The 20,381-nt window shown below is 46.7% G+C and overlaps 1 protein-coding gene across 6 annotated transcripts in view; it reads left to right on the top strand.

Annotated features, from left to right (window-relative positions):
- Positions 1-20,018, top strand: part of kctd1 (potassium channel tetramerization domain containing 1) — a 102,371-nt gene extending 82,353 nt beyond the window's left edge. For 3 of the 6 annotated variants that reach the window (XM_055634295.1, XM_055634301.1, XM_055634299.1), the window contains 4 exons: positions 14,224-14,402; positions 15,639-15,783; positions 17,751-18,056; positions 19,779-20,018. In XM_055634295.1, coding sequence (XP_055490270.1) covers positions 14,224-14,402; positions 15,639-15,783; positions 17,751-18,056; positions 19,779-19,937 — 789 coding nt within the window. In that variant the 3' untranslated portion in view covers positions 19,938-20,018. Of the gene's footprint in view, positions 1-2,283; positions 2,505-14,223; positions 14,403-15,638; positions 15,784-17,750; positions 18,057-19,778 lie in introns of all 6 variants that reach the window. The other 3 variants (XM_055634298.1, XM_055634297.1, XM_055634296.1) reach the window with 3 other exon arrangements.
- Positions 20,019-20,381: the final 363 nt, after the last annotated feature.

Here is a 20,381-nt window from a genome sequence, read left to right as displayed (position 1 = left end):
CCACCCCCCACCCCCCCACCCCCACACACACACCCCAACATAAAATAACAAACACTACATAAAAACACAGACAAAAATAATAAAAACGCGGACAGGCTGCAGAGGCCGCTGCTGGCCAGAGCCGCGCCGCCTACCGGAGGCCATAGCCTCAGAATAAAAGGATGTACCTTTAGAAAAGAGGAGGAGGAATTTATTTTGCCGAGGGTGGTGGATCTGTGGAATTCATTCAGTGGAAGACATCTGTGGAGGCCAAGTCAATAGATATTTTTAAGGCGAAGATTAACAGATTCTTGATTAGTACGGGTGTCGGGGGTTATGGGGAGAAGACAGGAGAATGGGGATGAGAGGGAAAGATAGGTCGGCCATGATTGAACGGGGGAGTAGGCTTAATGGGCCGAATGGACTAATTCTGCTGCTAGAACGTATATGACCAGTGTGAGAGTCGTCCTTATTATGCTGGTGGCCTTGCTGATGTAGCATGAAGTGTAGATGTACTCAATGGAAGGGAGGTTGTCACTTCAGGGAGGTTTCACATCTATTACCCCGCATCGATTTTCTTGTTATTTTGGAAATTGCCGCTGGAATTCTACTCCTGCGGTTACACGATTATATTATCAAATTTTCCCCTCAATTGTATCACACCATTCACCCAATTAGTCCCTAGGCAGTACATTGCTTTTCCAGTCTGCTCTGAATTTTCTTCTGAATTCCCCCTTGCATGTATTAATGACTGTCTTCTCATGGGTTCCAGGTTGGGACTCCTCTCAGGAGTTGAAACACTGCTCTGAACCTGTCTTAACAATCCAGAGCCAATTGTAGAGGTTGCTAATCAGATCCTTCTTGCCTCCAACTCTTCCAGGGAATAAGACAATAAGACATAAGGGTGGCACAGCACCAGAGAGCCGGGTTCGATCCTAACTACGGGTGCTGTCTATGTGGAGTTTGTACGTTCTCCCTGAGTCCGTGTGGGGTTTTTCTCCAGGTGCTCTGATTTCCTCCCACACTCCAAAGGCTGACAGGTTTGTAGGTTAATTGGCTTGAGTAAAATTTGTAATTGCCTCTAGTGTGTCGGATAGTGCTAATGTACGTGGTGATGGCTGGTCGGAGCAAACTTGATGGGGCAAAGTGCCTGTCTCTATTCTGTATCTCTAACCTCTAAAGTACCTCATATTTTGATTGAGTAGCTTACAACCCAGAGGTATGGAAGTTGGATTGTCTAATTTTAAGTAATTTCTATATATGCTCCCCGCCTCCCTCCTTGCCCTTCCTTCACCTTAGTCGTTTTACCATTTCCACAGTCCTCCACATTATTTCCCACTTGAGATTACACCTTCCCCAGCCAAAAGTGGACTGACCAGGCATCGCCTTCCCTGGGGCCATTTGTGGCCAACCCTGATTTGGCCTGGTCTTCTCTCACCTTCAGCTCTTCACTCAGCCCCACTTTCATTTTGAAGAAGGGCCCCGACACGAAACACATCCTTTTTTCTCCAGCAATGCTGCCTGACCCGCTGAATTACTCCAGCACTCTGTGTCTATCTTTGGTAGAAAGCAGCATCTGCAGTTCTTTGTGTCTACATCATCTGTGCACAGTCCAGCTTTTCAGAGTCAGAGACTTACATCCTGGAAACAGACCCTTCGGCCCAACTTGCCCACACCCACCAACATGTCCTATCTACACTAATCCCACTTGCCTGCGTTTGGCCCATATCCCTTTAAACCTGTCCTATCCAAGTACCTATCTAATTATTTCTTAAACATTGCAATAGTACCTGTCTCAACTACCTCCTCCGGCAGCTCATTCCATACACCTACCACCCTTTGCGTAAAGAAGTTAGCCCTCCAGGTTCCTATGAAATCTTCCCCCCCCCTCACCTTAAACCTATGTCCTCTGGTTCTCAATGCCTCTACTCTGGGCAAGACACTATGTTTGTTCACCTGATGTATTCCTCTCATTATTTTGTACACTTCTATAAGATCACCACTCATCCTCCTTTGTCTGAATCCCAGCCTGCGCAACCTCTCCCTATAGCTCAGGCCATTGAATCCCTGTGAATCATCTCTGCACCCTTTCCAGCTTGACATCTTTTCTATAACATGGTGCTTAGAACTGAACACATTACTGTAAATGTGGCCTCACATATAACTGCAACATGACCTCCCAACTTCTCTTCTCAATGTTGATGGGAAATGATGGGATTCTCAACAGATTAGATAACGTCTAACAATGATGATGATGCTGCCTGACCTGCTGAGTACTTCCAGCATTTTCTATTTTTATTTCAGATTTCCAGCACCTGCAATTTTTTTCTCTGTTTTCAGTAGTTGAACTAGTTCAAGTTCAAAACAGAAAGTGCTGGAGGAACTCAGCGGGTCAGGCGGCATCTGTGGAGGGAATGGACAGGCGACGTTTCCGATCGGGACCTTCCTCCATTGCCAGAGGGAGGCCACACGCAAACTGGAGGAACAGCACCTCGTATTCCGCTTGGGTAGCTTACAGCCCAACGGTATGAACATTGAATTCTCCAATTTTAGGTACCCTCCCCCCCCCTTGTCTCCCTCCCTTTCCCATTCCCCCCATCCCATGTGCACATTTTCTCCCACTATCCTGCCCCACCTTTTGCTTCTTCCCATCGCTTTCCATCCATATCTCTCCCACCGGCTTTACATTTCACTGCTTTTCTCCCCATATCTGACACCCTTTTGTCTCCTTTCCATCTCTAGCCTTTGTCACTTACTCCACCCACCTGCCTATCCAACTCCACCTCACCTGCATCCACCTGTCACTCACCAGGCTTTGTCCTGCCCCCACCTCTCTTCCACATCTCCCTCCCTGCTACAATCAGTCTGAAGAAGGGTCCCAACCCAAAACGTCACCGATCCATGTCCTCCAGAGATGCTGCCAGATCCGCTGAGTTACACGTTGTGTCTATTGAAGTTTATTTGTTGAGTTTAGTTTATTGTCACGTGCACCGAGGTACAGTGAAAAGCTTTTGTTGCGTGCTAACCAGTCAGCGGAAAGACAATGCATGATTACAATCGAGCCGTCCACAGTGTACAGATCCAGGATAAAGGGAATAACATTTAGTGCAAGGGTAGGATATTATTGTCATGTGCACTGGGATACAGTGAAAAGCTTTTTTTTGCGTGTTATGCACTCGAATCAGATTAAACCATACATGAACACCATCAAGCCAAACACAAGTACAAAAGGTTTTGATCAATTGATTAAAAGATACAGAATGGAAACAAGCAGGCATTGTCTGGGGAGGGAATAAATAAACGGCACGGTGGCGCAGCTATAGAGTTGCTGCCTTACAGCGCCAGAGACCCGGGTTCCATCCTGACTACGGAGTTTGTACGTTCTCCCTGTGACAGCATGCGTTTCCCCCGGGTGCTCCGGTTTCTTCCCACACCAAAGATGCTGATGTTTGTAGGTTAATTGACCTCTGTAAATTGTAAATTGTCCCTATTGTGTAGAATAGTGCTCGGGGACAGCGTGATCGCTGGTCGCGTGGACTCGGTGGGCTGAAGGTCCCATTTCTGCACTGTCTCTCTAAATGAATGAATACTTTATTGTCACGTGTGACAAGTCACAGTGAAATTTGTCTAAAGACACTTTGGGTAGGGACCCTTCTCAGATCAAACCACTGTCTGTCCATTCCCTCCACAGATGCTGCCTGTCCAACTGAGTTACTCCAGCACTTTGTGTCCTACTTGTTGACCTCATACACTGACTGTTTCTCCCTCCACGGATGATGCCTGATCTCATGAGTACTGCAGGCTTTTTCTGATTTTATGCCTGTTAGTAGTTGGAATCAATTTTGGCGATTTTTCCTTAAGAAATGATTTTGCAGAGACATTTCTGCTGATTTGTAGCTCAGCTTTCTGTTCAGCTCCTTGTAACTAAAAGTGGAAGAGTCTAGGACCAGAGGGCACAGCCTCACAATAAAGGGTCGCACTTTATAAAGGAGGAGATATTTCTTTAGCCAGAGGGTGGTGAATCTGTAGAATTCATTGCCGCAGACAGCGGTGGAGGCCAGGTCATTTGATATTTTTAGGGCAGAAATTGACAGATTTGTGATTAGTATGGGTGTCAGGGGTTATGGAGAGAAGGCAGGAGAATGGGGTTGAGAGGGAAAGATAGATCAGCCATGATTGAATGGCGGAGTCGACCTGATGGGCCACATGCCCTAATTCTGCTCCTTTCACCTAGAACTGCACAAAGAGTGAGTTTATTATTCAAATAAACCAACAAGCAAACGTGGACAATTCATTAAATGCAGGAAGGAACTGCAGATGCTGGTTTATACCGAAGGTAGGCACAAAAACCTGGAGTAACTCAGCGGGTCAGGCAGCATCGCTACTTTTTTTTAGTTCAGGAATTCTGCATGTGTGCGGGAGGTAGCCCCGATGCAGTCATCAATGTAGGGGAGATAGAGTTCGGGGAAGGGCCAGTGAATGCCTGGAACACTGGTGTCAGAGGCTATGGAGAGAATGGGGTTAGGAGGGAGCGAGAGATCAGCCAAGTATAGGAAGGAACTGCAGATGCTGGTTTAAACTGAAGAAGGGTCTCGACCCGAAACGTCACCCATTCCTTCGCTCCAGAGATGCTGCCTGTCCCGCTGAGTTACTCCAGCGTTTTATGTCTATGATAGATCAGCCATGATTCAATGGTGTAGACTTGATGGTCCGGATGGCCTAATTCTACTACGATCATTTACGATCTTATGAACAGGGATTGTTTGCTGTACCCTACAAAGATGCTGCCTGACCCGCTGAGTTACTGCAGCTTTTTGTGTCTATTGTTGGATTATTTATAGCTTTTAGCTGGGCCCGAGGCTTCTCACAGGGGTGGCTGTGTTTAAAGCACCTTGGCAACGTAGTACAGTGCAGCATTCCCAAGGGGGTTTCTGCTGTCTGCCGGGGACAACTGTTTGCAGCTGCAGGAGGGGCCGCTGAGCAGGGGAAATGGAGTGAGTTGTTTTTGCACAGCACCCTGACAGAAAGGCCAAGAAAAGCTGTTTCAACACGATCAATCAAAAGGAATACTTAGAACTGTTGAATAATGCACATCAAAGGTAGATGCAGCACAATCATGTCCTCTTCTCCAATTCTCAGTCACCCAATTAAGTTTAGTTTAGTATACTTTAGCGATACGGCGTGGAAACAGGCCCTTCGGCCCACCGAGTCCGTGACGACCAGTGATTCCTGCACAGTTACACTGTCCTATACACTAGGGACAATTAACAATTTTACCAAGTCAATTAACCTACAAACCCGTGCGTCTTTGGAGTGTGGGAGGAAACCAGAGCACTGGAAACCCATGCGATATCCATGTATCTGTCCAAGGTGCTGTTATAGCACCTGCCTCAACTACCTTCTCCGGCAGCATGTTCCATATATCCACCATAGTCGCCCCTCAGGTTGGTATTAAATCTCTCTCCACTCACCTTAAATCTATGCCCCCTGGCTCTTGATTCCTTGGGGAAATAACTCTGTGCATTCACCCTATCAATTGGCATAATGGACGAGTTGGGCCAAAGGGCATGTTTCCGTGTTGTATGACTGTGAATATATGCGCCAAACTCGGCCGCATGGGACTAACGTGGATGGGGCATCTTGGCCGGCATGAATGAGTTGGCCTGAAGGGCGTTTCCTTGCTCAATGCCTCCCGCTCAATCTCGATATTTTAACGTGCTAACCGAGAAACAATAATCCATACATGCTCGAATATGGAGCAATAATGAAAGAACTCAACAGGTCAGGGAGCATCTGTTGAGGGAATGGACAGACCACGTTTTGGATTGAGACCCATCATTTAAACTGAGAGAGTGCGGGATAATAGCCAATATAAAGGGTTAGGGCAAGAGTTAGCAAGCGACAGGTGATGCATAGTGAAGAGGGGTTTCGTTGAGATAAGCCCAAGGTAGGTAAAGGTTCAAAAACAAATTGGAGGGCTGTGATTAGAAATCATGATGAAAATTGTACCTCAAACATCGGGAAAACCTACACCAAATTAGCAAATGGACTCAAAGTGCTGGAGTAACTCGGCAGGTCAGGCAGCATCTCTGGAGCAAGTGACGTTCAGGTCGGGGAACGTTCTTCAGGCCTCTCAATTAGTAATATATTTTCACAATTGCTGCATTGATTGATTTTCTGAGCATTTAAATAGTAATGTCTGCCGAATATGGTAATGAAGTTTGGGCGACATTACTCCTGTCAGTGGGTGAGGAGGCTGGTGTTTAAATCATTTACGGGGCTTTGTGCGAGAATGCTGTGGCGATTAGTTTGCTCAGCCTATATTGGTTTTGCTTATAAACACTTAACAATAGGGGTTACCTGCATGAAGTTGACATATGAGGAGTGCACTGGAGAAGTAGTGAACTCTGGGAGATGTTATAAATGAAATTCTGAGCTGTAAGCGCGACAAATTTGTTCCAGCTCTTTGGAGATGACTTCTCCTTCTGAATCTCTTAAACAGGTAATTACCAAAAGTAAAACGGGTGGCACAGTGGTGCAGTGGTAGAGGTGCTGCCTCACAGCGCCAGAGACCTTGGTTCGATCCTAACTACGGGTGCTCTCTTTACGAAGTTTGTACGCTCACCCCGAGACCTGCGTGGGTTTTCTTTGATGCTCCGGTTTCCTGCCACATTCCAAAGACGTGCAGGTTTGTAGGTTAATTGGCTTGTGTAAATTATCCCTCGTGTGTAGGATAGAACTAGTGTACGGGTGATTGCTGGCCGGCGTGAACTTGGTGGGCTGAAGGGCCTGTTTCCACGCGGTATTTCTAAACAAAACTAAATTAAACTTAAATTCTTCTAATAATTTGGTTGGCAGTACGGACACTCCCCGACTTCTGCAATAGGCATTATCTGATACTTGCGTAAACAATTCTATACTCAGTCCCAGTGCAATCAAGGCAGTTTGTAATTTCCACAACGCTGTACGATCACTCAAGTTTACATTGGTAAAAATTGTAAATTGTCCCTAGTGTATAGGATAGTGCTAGTGTGAATGGGTGATCGATGGTCGGCGTGGACTCAGTGGGCCCAAGAGCATGTTTTTACACTGTATCTAAACTAAACTAAATGCTCACATTATGCTACTCTAGGGACAATGTACAATTTACTTAAGCCAAATAACCTACTGACATGTACATCTTTGGTTTGGGAGGAAACCGGAGCACCCAGAGAAAACCATACAAACTCCATACAGACAGCACTGATAGTCAGGATCGAACTCGACTCTGGCGTTGTAAGTCAGCAACTCTACTGTTGTGCCGCCGTGCCACCCTATACACGTTCTCTTTGAAGAACAGTAGTCTAACTCTCATATCTTCTCCCCAATTCCCCACCATCACCATTTGTCCTGCCAGTACAGTCATAGGGCTATACACTGGGGAAACAGGCCCTTCGGCCCAACCTGCCCATCCCGTCTGATGCCCCGTCTACACTAGTGACACCTGCCTGCGTTTGGCCCATGTCCCTCTAAACCTGTCCTATCCATGTACCTATTTAAATGTTTTTTAACGTTGCGATAGTGCCTGCCTCAACCACCTCCTCTGGCAACTCGTTCCTTACACCACCATTTGTGTGAAAAAGTACCCCTCAGGTTCCTAATAGTTATACCTCTACCCCATCGAGGACATTGGCCTTTGTCTATTTTCACTCAGGTGGTGGGTATATGGAACAAACTGCCGGAGTAGGTAGTTGAGGCAGGTATGTTTAGTTCTGCCTCTTCCATGTGCCAGCTTTCTTCTTCCTGCTCTACAATTAGTCTGAAGAAGGGTCGCAACCAGAAACATCAGCTATCCATGTTCTCCAGAGATGCTGCTTGACTTCCTCAGTTAATCCAGCATTTTGTGAACTTGAATTAGACTTGATTTATTTATATATTGTATTTATTTATGATATATCTGACCAATTTGGATAGGTTTATATCAACATTTAAAAGACATTTGGTCAGATATGTGGTTCAGAAAGGTTGAGAGGGATATGGGCCAAACACGGGCAGGTGGGATTAGTGTAGATGGCATTTGGTCAGTGTAGAGGAGATGAGTCGAAGGGCCTGGTTCTGTGCAGTTTAACTCAAAACGTCACTCATTCCTTCTCTCCAGAGATGCTGCCTGAGCCGCTGGGTTACTCCAGCACTTTGTATACTTGAGTTTGCCTTGATTGTATTTTTGTATGGTACATCTGACCTGTTTTGGGTAGCGAAACAAAGCTTTTCACTGTACCTCGATGCCCACGATAATAGTGAATTTAAACCTCACTTAGCATCTGTGGAGGGAATGGACAAATTATGTTTTAGGTTGGAACCCTTCTTCAGAAGGAGGTAGCTGCGGCAGGTACAGTCTGAAGAAGGGTCTCAATCCGAAACATCACCTTATTCCTTTTCTCCTGATGGTGCCTGAACCTGCTAAGTTACTCCAGCATGTTTGGCCTATCTTAAGCATTTAAAACACACTTGGACAGGTACATGGATAGGAAAGGTTTAGAAGGATATGGGCCAAACACAGGTAGATGGGACTAGCTTAGATAGGACATTTATGTATGGTATTTGTGATATGTTTGGATAGAATGCAAAACAAAGCTGTCCTCTGTACTTCAGTACATGTAACAGTAATAAACCTAAACCTGACCACCTTGGTTACTAAACTGCAACCTTGCTCAGTTCCTTTTAAGTTTTTTCCTTTAAAATCTTTTTCTAAACTCCAAGGTACTTGTGAGGGAGAAGCTCCAAAGTGAAATTTATATCAACCAAAGGCTGCAGGAGAAATAATCTCCCACTCTTGCCTGCAGTGAAATGGTGAATATTGAATGAGACCTTGGTCTAATATGAAAAATAACTCCTCGGGAAATATTTCAAGGTTTTGATCAGCCTCTGCTTGAAGAGGCGTGAATTTAATATTAATAAATCAAAAGGAAGTCTGATAACAGCCTAAAACAGAGGAGCTGCAAATTTTTAATCATTGATAATAAGTAGGGCACAATTATAAAATTCTCTCGAGTTACACTGGGAATGAACATACTAGAGTGTGAGCAGAGGGGACACAGCGTTTAGAAGGGAGGTCACGTTGCACTTATAAAATATGTTGGTGAGGCTGCATTTAGAGTATCATGTTCCGTTCTGGGCACCATGTTAAAAGAAGATGCTTAGAGTCCCTTGCCCAGAGTAGGGGAATCAAGAACCAGAGGACATAGGCTTAATTTGAAAGGGGAAAGATTTAATAGGAATCTGAGGATTCATTTTGTCGCACAAAGGTTAAGGGTATATGGAACGAGCTGCTGGAGAAGGTAGTTGAAGCAGGCTCTTTGTCTATGTTTCAGAAACATATGGGGGGGGGGGTACACGGATAGGACAAGTTGAGAGGGATGTGGGCCAAAACAGGCAGGTGGGACTAGTGTCGATGGAGCATGTTGGTTGGTGTGGGCATGTTGGGCCAAAGGGCCCGTTTCCTGTCTGACTATGACAAAGTACCCTGCAGCCACTGAAACACAAGCAACTGCAGATGCTGCCTCGGCAAGGCCACCAGCATAATCACGGACCAGTCTCACCCCAGCCACTCCCTCCTCTCCCCTCTCCCATCAGGCAAGAGGTACAGAGGTGTGAAAATGCACACCTCCAGATTCAGGGACAGTTTCTTCCCAGTTGGTATCAGGCAACTGAACCATCCTATCACCAACTAGTGGGTGGTCCTAACCTCCCATCTACCACAGTGGAGACCCTCAGACTATCATTAATCGGACTTTACTGGACTTTATCTTGCATATGTTTATCTTGCACTAAATGTTATTCCCTTTATCACTGTGGGCGGCTCAATATTAATCATGTATAATCTTCTGACTGATGATACTCATACTGTTTCTCACTGTACCTCGGTACTCATGACAATAAACTAAACTAAACTCCAGTATGGTACGCATGTTTCAGACAGTCTGAAGAAAGGGTCATGACCCGAAACGTTGCCTGTCCAATTCCCTCCACAGATGCTGCCTGGTCCGCTTTTACAGCACATTGTACTCTGCACAAGATTCCAGCACCTGCAGTTCTTTGTGCCTGCATTTTGACATTACATTCCTCTTCTCTCCTCATCTCACAGTTTTTAGTCTTGTTATCACCTGGTAGGAGTGAAATATGTGCGTGGAAAGGGTGGTGTGTTTCTTTGATGATATTGGCTGACTGTCCCTCCCCCCCCCTCCTCTCCTCTCCCCAGTCAATGTACAGTCTTTTGCCCAGAGTAAGGGAATCAAGAACAAGAGGACAAAGATTTAAGGTGAGGTGGGAAAGATTTAATAGGAATCTGAGGGGCAACTTTTTTACCCAAAGGGTGATGGGTATATGCAAAAAGCTGTCGCAGGAGGTAGTTGAGGCAGTTATTATCATAGTGTTTAAGAGGTATTTAGACAGGTACATGGATAGGGCAAGTTTAGAGGGATATGGGCCAAACGTGAGCAGGTGGGACTAGTGTAGATGGGGCATGTTGGTCAACATGGGCAAGTTGGGCATGACGGGCCAGTTTCCTGACTGTATGCCTGTCCCCCTTCCCCTACCCTCCCGTGGTAAACCAGCATCTGCAGTTCCTTGTGTCTCCAGGTTATATCACCCGCTGTTGTAATGAGTGCCTTGATTGTACTCGTGTTTCAGACAGTCTGAGGAAGGATTCCGACCCAAAGTGTCGTCTGTCTGTTTCCTTCCACATAAGCTGCCCGACCCGCTCAATTCCTCCAGCACTATGTATTCTACAGCATCTGCAGTTCCTTGTGTCTGCATTCTGACATTTCACCCCTCTCTACATTAGTCTTTAGAGATACAACGTGGAACAGGCTCTTCGGCCCACCGAGTCTCTGCCAACCAGTGATCACCCCGTACACTAGCACTATCCTACACACTGGGGACAATTTACAATTTACAGAAACCAATTAGCCTACAAACCTGTACGTCTTTGAAGTGTGGGAGGAAACTGAAGCAAAACCCACGCGGTCACAGGGAGCGCGTAAAAAGTCCGTACAGATAGAACCCGTAGTCAGGATCGAACCCGGGTCTTTCTACAGCTGCGCCACTGTGCCGCCACTGGAGTAGTATAGGTGGGCATCTTAGACAGCATGGATGTGTTGGGCCGAAGGGCATGTTTCAGTGCCATATGACTATGATTAACTGGGGGCTGAGATTGAATGGTGATTTATATTTCCAACAATGAAGGTAACCCAGAACAAAAGGGCAGAACCATCAAAACAATGGTGATGTCAGGAAGCTCCAGGCACAAAGGGCAGTGGAACCATGCACAGCTCTTTCTCCACCTCCCACCCCACCCCAAAGGCTGAAATGGCAAAGGCACAGCCTCAGAATAAAAGGACGCACCTTTACAAAGGAGATGAGGAGGAATTACTTTAGCCAGGGCATGGTGAATCTGTGGAATTCATTGCCACAGACGGCTGTGGAGGCCATTGTTGGGTGGTTTTTAAGACGGAGATTGGCAAATACTGGATCGATGAAGGTTACGGGGAGAATGGGGAAGAATGGGGTTGAGAGGGAAAGATAGACAAGATTGAATGGAGGAGTCGACTTGATATATCCCACGAGATCGCCTCATCCCTCGCAGTGAACCACTCTGCTTGAGCTGATCTGCGGCCGGCCCTGATTTGTCCTGGTCTTTTCTCGCATCCAGTTGTCTCCCCTACTTTCTGTCTGACGAAGGGTTCCAACATGAAACGTCTCCGATCCTTTTTCTCCAGAGATGCTGCCTGACCTGCTGAGTTACTGCAGTCTATCTTTCATATCAAAGCTAAGTTTGATAGATTTCTTAGTGTAGTTCAGTTTATCATCACGTGTGCTGCGATACAGTGAAAAGCTTTTTGTTGCGTGCTAACCAGTCAGCGGAAAGACCATACATTATTACAACCGCGCCATCCACGGTGTACGGATACATGATAAAGGGAGTAACGTTACATATGCTTTGTTCAGCATATTGATAGGTGCAGAATGAAGGAAGCTACCACATCCATGATGCATGTGAATAACGGAACTGGTTCAAGGAGTTTAATGGTCCTATTTCTTACCCCATTCCTTTTGCTGTGATTTATCAACCGGTCTCCACAGGATTTGTGCAGGAAACTGCCCGAGATAAGCTGATTAAAGCAAGCCTTTAAATAGTTTATTTGACCTATATTACAGCCTCCTGTGTGATCCACCAGTTTTAACAACGGCAGTTGAATTTAAATGATGTTTTTCCCTTAATTCAGGGACAGAGTCATCCACCACTCTAGTTTAGTTTATAATTGTCACTTGTGCCGAGGTACAGTGAAAAGCTTTTGTTACGTGGAGAGACTATACATGATGACAATCGAGTCGTCCACAGTGTACAGATACAGGATAAAGGGAATAATGTTTAATGCAAGATAAAGTCCGGTAAAGTCTGATTAAAGATAGTCCGAGGGTCTCCAGTGAGGTAGATGGTAGTTCTCTAGTTGGTGATAGGATGGTTCAGTTGCCTGATAATAGCTGGAGGGAAACTGTCCCTGAATCTGGAGGTGTGCAGATTTGAGAATTCCAAAATCCTGGGGCACCGCCCACTGCCGTGCGTCACTGCCTACGCCACCACGCCTCACCACGCGTCATGCACGCCATGCGCGTGTCACCACGCGTAAATGATGTCGCGTAAATGACGCCCAAGTGGGACAGGCCCTTAAATGTTCCCATATTTGGTCCATATACCTCTAAACCTTTTCTGCCTATACGGAAAGAGCTGCCGCGGGTTTACCTGCTCTCTCTGGCAGCTCTTTCCGTATACCCACGTATGTGTGAAAAAGTTGCCCCTCAGGTCAATAGACAATATGTGCAGCAGTAGGCCATTCGGTCCTTTGAGCCAGCACCGCCAGGACCTTTCTAAATCTTTCTCCACAGACCTAAACCAAAGTCCCGCGTTTAGAATCGCCTACCCTAGGGAAATGACTGTGGCTATTCACCTTTTAAATGCCCCTTATGATTTTATAAACCTCTGTTAGGTCATCCCTCAACCTCCTACGCTCCAAGGAAAAAGGACCCAGTCCCACACAAGCTCTCCACATTAGTCACAAGCTCACAGTATCTTGCGGGTGTAATCCCAAGGAAGGTTGTTGAAAATTGTTTGCCAATTCTACCAGTAGATTAAACTTCATGCAACTGTGAGCGCACAGTGGCGCAGCGGTAGAGTTGCTGTCTCACAGCGCCAGAGACCCAGGTTCCATCCTGACCACGGAGGATTTACGGACTTTGTACGTTCTCCCTGTGACCACACGGGTTTCTCTGGGTGCTCTGATTTCCTTCCACATCCCAAGGACGTGCAGGTTTGTAGGTTAATTGGCTTCTGTAAATTGCCCCCAAGTGTATAGGGAGTGGATGAGAAAGTGGGATAACATAGAAATCGTGTGAACGGGTGATCGATGGTCGGCGTGGACTCGGTGGGCCGAAGGGCCTGTTTCCATGCTGTATCTCTAAAACTCAAAAGTAAACTAAAAGGAATAACATTTAGTGCAAGATAAAGTCCAATAAAGTATGATTAAAGATAGTGTGAGGCTCTGCAAAGAGGTAGAAAGTAGTTCAGGACCACTATAACTAATTAGAAAGAATCAAACTTTGCTGAACTTTATCATACACTAAACATTATTCCTTTTATCCTGTGAGGACGGCAAGATCATGTATAGTCTCCAATGACTGGATGCATTAACAAAAAGTGTGAGGCTCTGCAAAGAGGTAGAAAGTAGTTCAGGACCACTATAACTAATTAGAAAGAATCAAACTTTACTGAACTTTATCATGCACTAAACATTATTCCTTTTATCCTGTGAGTGCACACTTTGGACGACTCGATTGTAATCATGTATAGTCTTTCCATTGACTGGATAGCACGCAACAAAAAGCTTTTCACTGTACCTCGGAACACAAGAAAACTGAAACCCGGTGAGCTTTTGGGTTTGGACCCTTCTTCAGACTGCTTGGAGTTGGGGCTGGGAGAGAGGTGAGGTGCGACAAAGCCTGGCAGAAGACAGAACGCAAATATCAGGAACCTTACACAAAACTCCTGACCCCTTTTCATCTAATCCTGTTCCTTTTTCTTCAGAGATGCGGAGTTGCTCCAAAACTATGTGCGTGTGTTTTTTGTGTAAAGCAGCATCTGCAGTTGCTTGTGTCTACATGTCGAGCCCCTGAGCTTGGCTTTGCCTCACTCTGACCTTTGCCTTGCAGGATTATCGGCATAATATGTCCCGGCCGATGCTGACTCGCTCTCCCGTGTCCCCGCTGGGAAACCAAGGCATCCCAATGCCAGCACAGCTGACCAAGTCTAACGCTCCCGTGCACATCGATGTGGGAGGCCACATGTACACCAGCAGTCTGGCCACTTTAACTAAGTTTTCCGATTCAAGGTAAACGGAACGGCAGTGTCTGGGGCGGAGGGAGGTGGGAGCTAGGAGAAAGATCAAAGTCACAGAGACAAGGAAACAAGCCCCTTTGGCCCAACTTGTCCACGTGAACAAGGTGCCTCGTCTACACTTGTCCCACCTGCCCGCGTTTGGCCCAGATCCTTCAAGTCATAGTAAAACAGCATGGAAACAGGCCCTTCGGCCCAATATGCCCATGCCTACCAAGATGCTCCATCTACACTAGTCCCACAAACCCACATATCTCTCTAAACCCATCTTATCTATGTACCTGTCCAAAAGCCTTTCAAATGCTGTTATAGTACCTGCCCCAACTACCTCCTGCGGCAGCTCGTTCCATATACCCACCACTCACTGAGTGAAAAAGATGCTCCTCAAGTTCCTATTAAATCTTTCTCCTCTCATCTTAAACCTGTCCACTGGTTCATGGTTCCCCTATATATTTTTCCCTCTCAACGCCATCCTCCTGCCTTCAATCTACAAGCTTTGATGCCCTTACTAATTGTGTATGAACCAGCATCTGTAGTTCCTTGTTTCTCCTTGTATTCTGTGCCCTCTGGTTTTAGACTCTCCCACTTGGCGTAGCTCAATTGATCTTTTTAAGCACATACCTGTCAGTGTCGTCGCATAGGTTTAAGGCGAGGGAGGAAAGATTTAATGGGAAGCTGAGGTAACCTTTTCACACAAAGGGTGGTGGGTGTTTGGAACAGCGGCAGGCAGAAGATAAAACTGTTCAATGAACCTTTGTAATTTTGCCAGTGCGAGACGCTTGTGTACTGCCTAGGTGAGGTCTGCTGTATGATTTTATCCGGTTGTATGCACAACAAAGCATTTTGTTGTAGTTAGGTTTAGTTTAGTTTTGAGATACTGCGTGGAAACAGGCCCTCCGGCCCACCGAGTCCGCGCCGACCAGCGACCCCCCACACTCTAACACTATCCTACACACACTGGGGGACAATTTACAATTTTACCAAGCCAATTAACCTACAAACCCGAACGTCTTTGGAGTGCGGGAGGAAACGGGAGATCCCGGAGGAAACCCACGCAGGTCACGGGGAGAACGTGCAACCTCCGTACAGACAGCACCCGTGGTCAGGAGCGAACCTGGGTCTCTGGCTCTGTAAGGCTGCATCTCCACGGCTGCACCACTAGGTACACGGGACAATAAAGTACCATTGAATCATTGAATTGAATTGACTCTGTCCAACATTGTTGTTGCAGGATCGGCCGGCTCTTCGATGGTACGGAGCCCATTGTCCTCGACAGCCTCAAGCAGCACTACTTCATCGACAGGGACGGGCAAATGTTCCGCTACATTCTCAACTTCCTCCGGACGTCCAAACTCTTTATTCCTGACGACTTCAAAGTAAGTCGTCACGTTGATAAATCCACGCATGAAGCACAATTCAAAGTGCGCGGAGGCATCGGAATATTTTCCCAACCTATGGAATTAAATTGCCAGCGAGGCATGAGTGAATGTGGATTGTTGTGTAAACCAAGCAAACACAAGACCATAAGACAAAGATCAGAATTAGGCCATTCAGCCCATCGAGTCTCCTCCTCCATCCGATCATGGCTGTCCTATCTTTCCCTCTCAACCCCATTCTCCTGCCTTCTCTCCATAACCCCTGACACCCGTACTAATCAACAACCTATCAATCTGTGCATTAAAAATACCCAATCACTTGGCCTCCACTGCAATGAATTCCATAGATTCAACACCCTGTCTAAAGAAGGAACTACTTAGTAAAGTTAAAAAGAGTCGGGAATGCACTAGCCAAAGTAAGGGCAGCACAGTGGCGCAGCAGGTAGAGCCGCTGTATCACGCGCCAGAGATCTAGGTTTGATTCTGACCTCGGGTGCGGTCTGTGTGTAGAGTTTGCACATTCTCCCTGTGACAGTCCTGCAGGTTTGTAGGTTATTTGGCCTTGGTAAATTGCTCCTAGTGTGTAGGGAGTGCATCTTCTTCTCTTCTTGCGTTTGAGGCAGCAGAGGTTATGTAACTCCCTCCAGGTGCTGTAGCCAGTTCAATATGCTGTTGTCGAGGGCCATGAGGTCTACCCCTCCATCAGGGGGGTGGAGGACAGCACAGTTGAAAATGACGTGCTGCGCTGTTTGCTGGTCTGCTCCACACACACGTAGGCTGCTGATGAATGCAGCCCCCAGCGATGAATGTTGGCGTTGAACCGGCCGACCCCTGTACGGAGCCGGTTCAGGGCGACCCACTCTTTGCGGGGCAGGTCTGAGCCGGGTGGGGCTGTGGTGTTCGCTGCAACAGTGAATTGAGGAGGTCGCGAAGTCTGTTCCCAGCTGGTTCTCCATGCTCCTAGTGTGTTGAAACCGGAGTCACAGAGGGTGGCTGCGTGACGGGAGACGAGGCGATGAGATGACAGGCGTTCAGGTCCCAGTTGCTGTGAGTCCTGGGCGAGGTGGTGCAAAGGATGTTTGGTGTCCGATGGGGCCTTGCACACCAGCCTGTGGGTGAAGTAGGGAGTGCATGAGAAAGTGGAATAACATAGAACTAGTGTTAACGGGTCATTTCCACGCACATCTCCCATCAGGATAGAGGTACAGGAGTGTGAAAACGCTCACCTCCAGATTTAGGGACAACTGTCATCAGGCAACTGAACCATCCCATCAGCAAATAGAGAGCGGTCCTGAGCTACTATCTACCTCATTGGTGACCCTTGGACTACCTTTAATCTGACTTTACTTACTGGTGTTTATTTTACACTAAACATTATTCCCTTTATCATGTATTTGTAATCATGTATAGTCTTTCCTCTCACTGGATAGCACATACCAAAAGCTTATCACTGTACCTTGGTACATGTGACCATACTAAACTAAAATCTATAAAATCTATAGATTAAACTCGAAATTAAACTAATTGGAACGTTTTTATAAAGAGCCAGCTAGACATGGTTGAATGGATGATTCCTGTTATTGAAAGTTTCCATATAATCTGACTCATTAACCACCAAAGAATATAGGCACAAAATGCTGCAGTAACTCAGCGGGTCAGGCAGCATCTGTGGAGAGAAGGAATGGGTGATGGTCTGGTCAGACATATTTAGAGAAGGGTCTTGACCCGAAACGTCACCCATGAGTTACTCCAGCAATTTGTGTCTATATTCGGTGTAAACCAGCATCTGCAGTTCCTTCCTACGTCTGTACAAAGACAATATTGCCCCTACTGCTTTGATTCTGTGACAGTGGGTGTCTCTGGGTGTCTCTGTAACTCTGTGTTACTGTGACTGTGTGACTATATCTCTACAACTGTAGGACTAGGTGACTCTGGCTCTGTGTGACTGTATAACACTGTGACTCTAGGACTACAGCCTGCTATACGAAGAGGCTCGCTACTTCCAGCTGCAGCCTCTGCTGGCCGAGCTGGAACATTGGAAGCAGGAACAGGAGCTGAGCCCCTTCTCGCGCCCGTGCGAGTGTCTGGTGGTGCGTGTGGCTCCGGACCTGGGCGAGCGCATCACCCTGAGCGGAGACAAGGTCCTGATCGAGGAGGTCTTCCCCGAGATCGGAGACGTCATGTGCAACTCCATCAACGCCGGCTGGAACCACGACTCCACCCACGTCATCCGTTTCCCCCTCAACGGCTACTGCCACCTCAACTCCGTGCAGGTGGGTCACCCTGGGGGGCAAGGGGCACGGGGTCAGGGGTCATCATCTCCCCCCCCCCCCCACCAATTGCTCCCTCATCCATCACCACCCCTCCCTGCCCATTGCCTCCAAACTCAGCAAATTCCATCTCGTTCACTTGTTCCGCTCGTCAGAAACCCAGGGGCCCCAAATACTCTGCCACCGTGACTCTGCCCACCGTCATCCCGCGATCGCCCGTACACACCAGTCCCTGATGGAATGACCCTTCATTTTACACCACTAGCTTTGTCTGCACTCTCTCCCACGTGGGTTTTATCCGGGGGTTCTGGTTTCCTCCCACATTCCAATGACATGCAGGTTTGTAGGTTAATTGGCTTGTGTAAAAGATCCCTAGTGTGTAGGATAGTGCTAGTGTACAAGGATTGTTGGTCAGCACGGACTCGGTGGGCCGAAGGGCCTGTTTCCACACTCTATATCGCTAAACTACATTTCTGTAGCTGGGTGACCAGAACTGCACACAGTGCTACAAGTGTCATCTCACCTACGACTTGTACCCCTGCATCATAATATCCCAATTTCTGTACTCAATATTGGTTGATTCATAAGATCACATCCATAAGTGACAGGAGCAGAATTAAGCCATTCGGCCCATGAGGTCTACTCCGCCATTCAATCATGGCTGATCTATCTTTCATTCCTAGCCCCATTCCCCTGCCTTCTCCCCATAAAATATGACATTCGTGATTGATGGTTGGGTGGGTGGATGGATCGATGGGTGGATGGGTGAATGGGTGAATGGGTGAGTGGATGGATCGATGGGTGGATGAGTGGGTGGATGGGTGTATTGATACTATATTGCCACACATATCTCTGAACCTAGGCACAGTGAAATTCTTTGTTCATATCTAAAGATAAGCACAATCATAGATAAGTACAATAGTGCAACGATTGTGGTGTAATAGTGAACTTTACCAAGACAGAACACAAGGGGACTCCATATTTCTGGTGCCAACCAAGTTTCAAAGTTCGTAAGAGTGCAGAGACTTTATGTCAGGGCGGCACCGATCCTCTCCTCCATCTGCCGCCATCTTGAAAACGTCCCTTTGTATCCCTTTTTTTTCCAGTTGTCCGTGTTTGAACATTGACGTTCGCAGGTCATTTAGCAGTTATATAAGACTTTGGTGAGCCATATTTAGAATATTGTGTTCAGTTCTGGGCACAATATATTACAGGAAAGATGTTGCCAAGCTGCAACGGGTGCAGAGGACATTTACAAGGATGTTGCCCGGGCTAGAGGGTCTGATCTCTAGGGAGAGGTTGAGTAGGCTGGGACTCTGTTCCTTGGAGTGCAGGAGGATGAAGGGTGATCTTATAGGGGTGTAAATAATCATGAGAGGAACAGATAGAGTGAAAGTACAGAATCTTTTACCCAGGGTAGGGGAATTAAGAATGAGAGAGCAAAGGGTTATGGTGAGGGGGGGAGAGATTTAATGGGAAGCTGAGGGTCAACCTTTTCTACACAAAGGGTGATGGGTGTATGGAACGAGCTGCCGGAGCAGGTGCTATTGCATCGTTTAAGAAACATTTAGACAGGTACATGGATAGGACAGGTTAAGGGATATGGGCCAAATGCAGGTAGGTGGGACTAGTGTAGATGGGACATGTTGGTCGGTGTGGGCAAGTTAGGCCACTCTATGTCTCCCCGACTCTTTGCTTGATCTCTGTTTGTATTTCTCTCGGCAGGTCCTCGAGCGGTTACAAATGAAGGGCTTCGAAATAGTGGGATCAAGCGGTGGCGGCGTTGACTCTTCCCAATTTAGTGAATACGTACTGAGGCGGGAAATCAGGAGACTATCTCGCATCCCGCCAGTCATCCGGATAAAACAGGAACCATTGGACTGAACTGACACATCCATGAATTGAAAGAGAGAGAGAGAGAGAGCGGGAGAAAAAAAATCTTTAAAAAAATAAATTTTAAAAACATATTTCCTGTGCATTTGGTTAAAGGTGTTGATATTCGAACATATATCCTCAACTCTCGTAGACTGAATTGGTTTGGAGCTTGAAAGACACCTGCAAACGGCTTATCAATCTGTCTGTGGTAGACTTTCCAAATCCGGAAATCATTGCATCTGCGTTGGTGAGGCCACATTTTAGTTACCGTGTTCAGTTTTGGTCACTCTGCTGTAGGAAGGATGCCAGTAAGCTGGGAAGATTTCAGAGAAGATTTACGAGGATGTTGCCAAGACTCGAAGGACTGAGCTATAGGGAGGGGTTGAGTGGGATGGGACTTTATTCCCCAGAGCGCAGGAGGATGAGGGGTGATCTTATAGAGGTGTACAAAAT

This window comes from Leucoraja erinacea, chromosome 4, assembly GCF_028641065.1.
Source record: "Leucoraja erinacea ecotype New England chromosome 4, Leri_hhj_1, whole genome shotgun sequence".
NCBI lineage: Eukaryota > Metazoa > Chordata > Chondrichthyes > Rajiformes > Rajidae > Leucoraja > Leucoraja erinaceus.
This window is presented reverse-complemented; position numbering and strand designations above follow the sequence as displayed.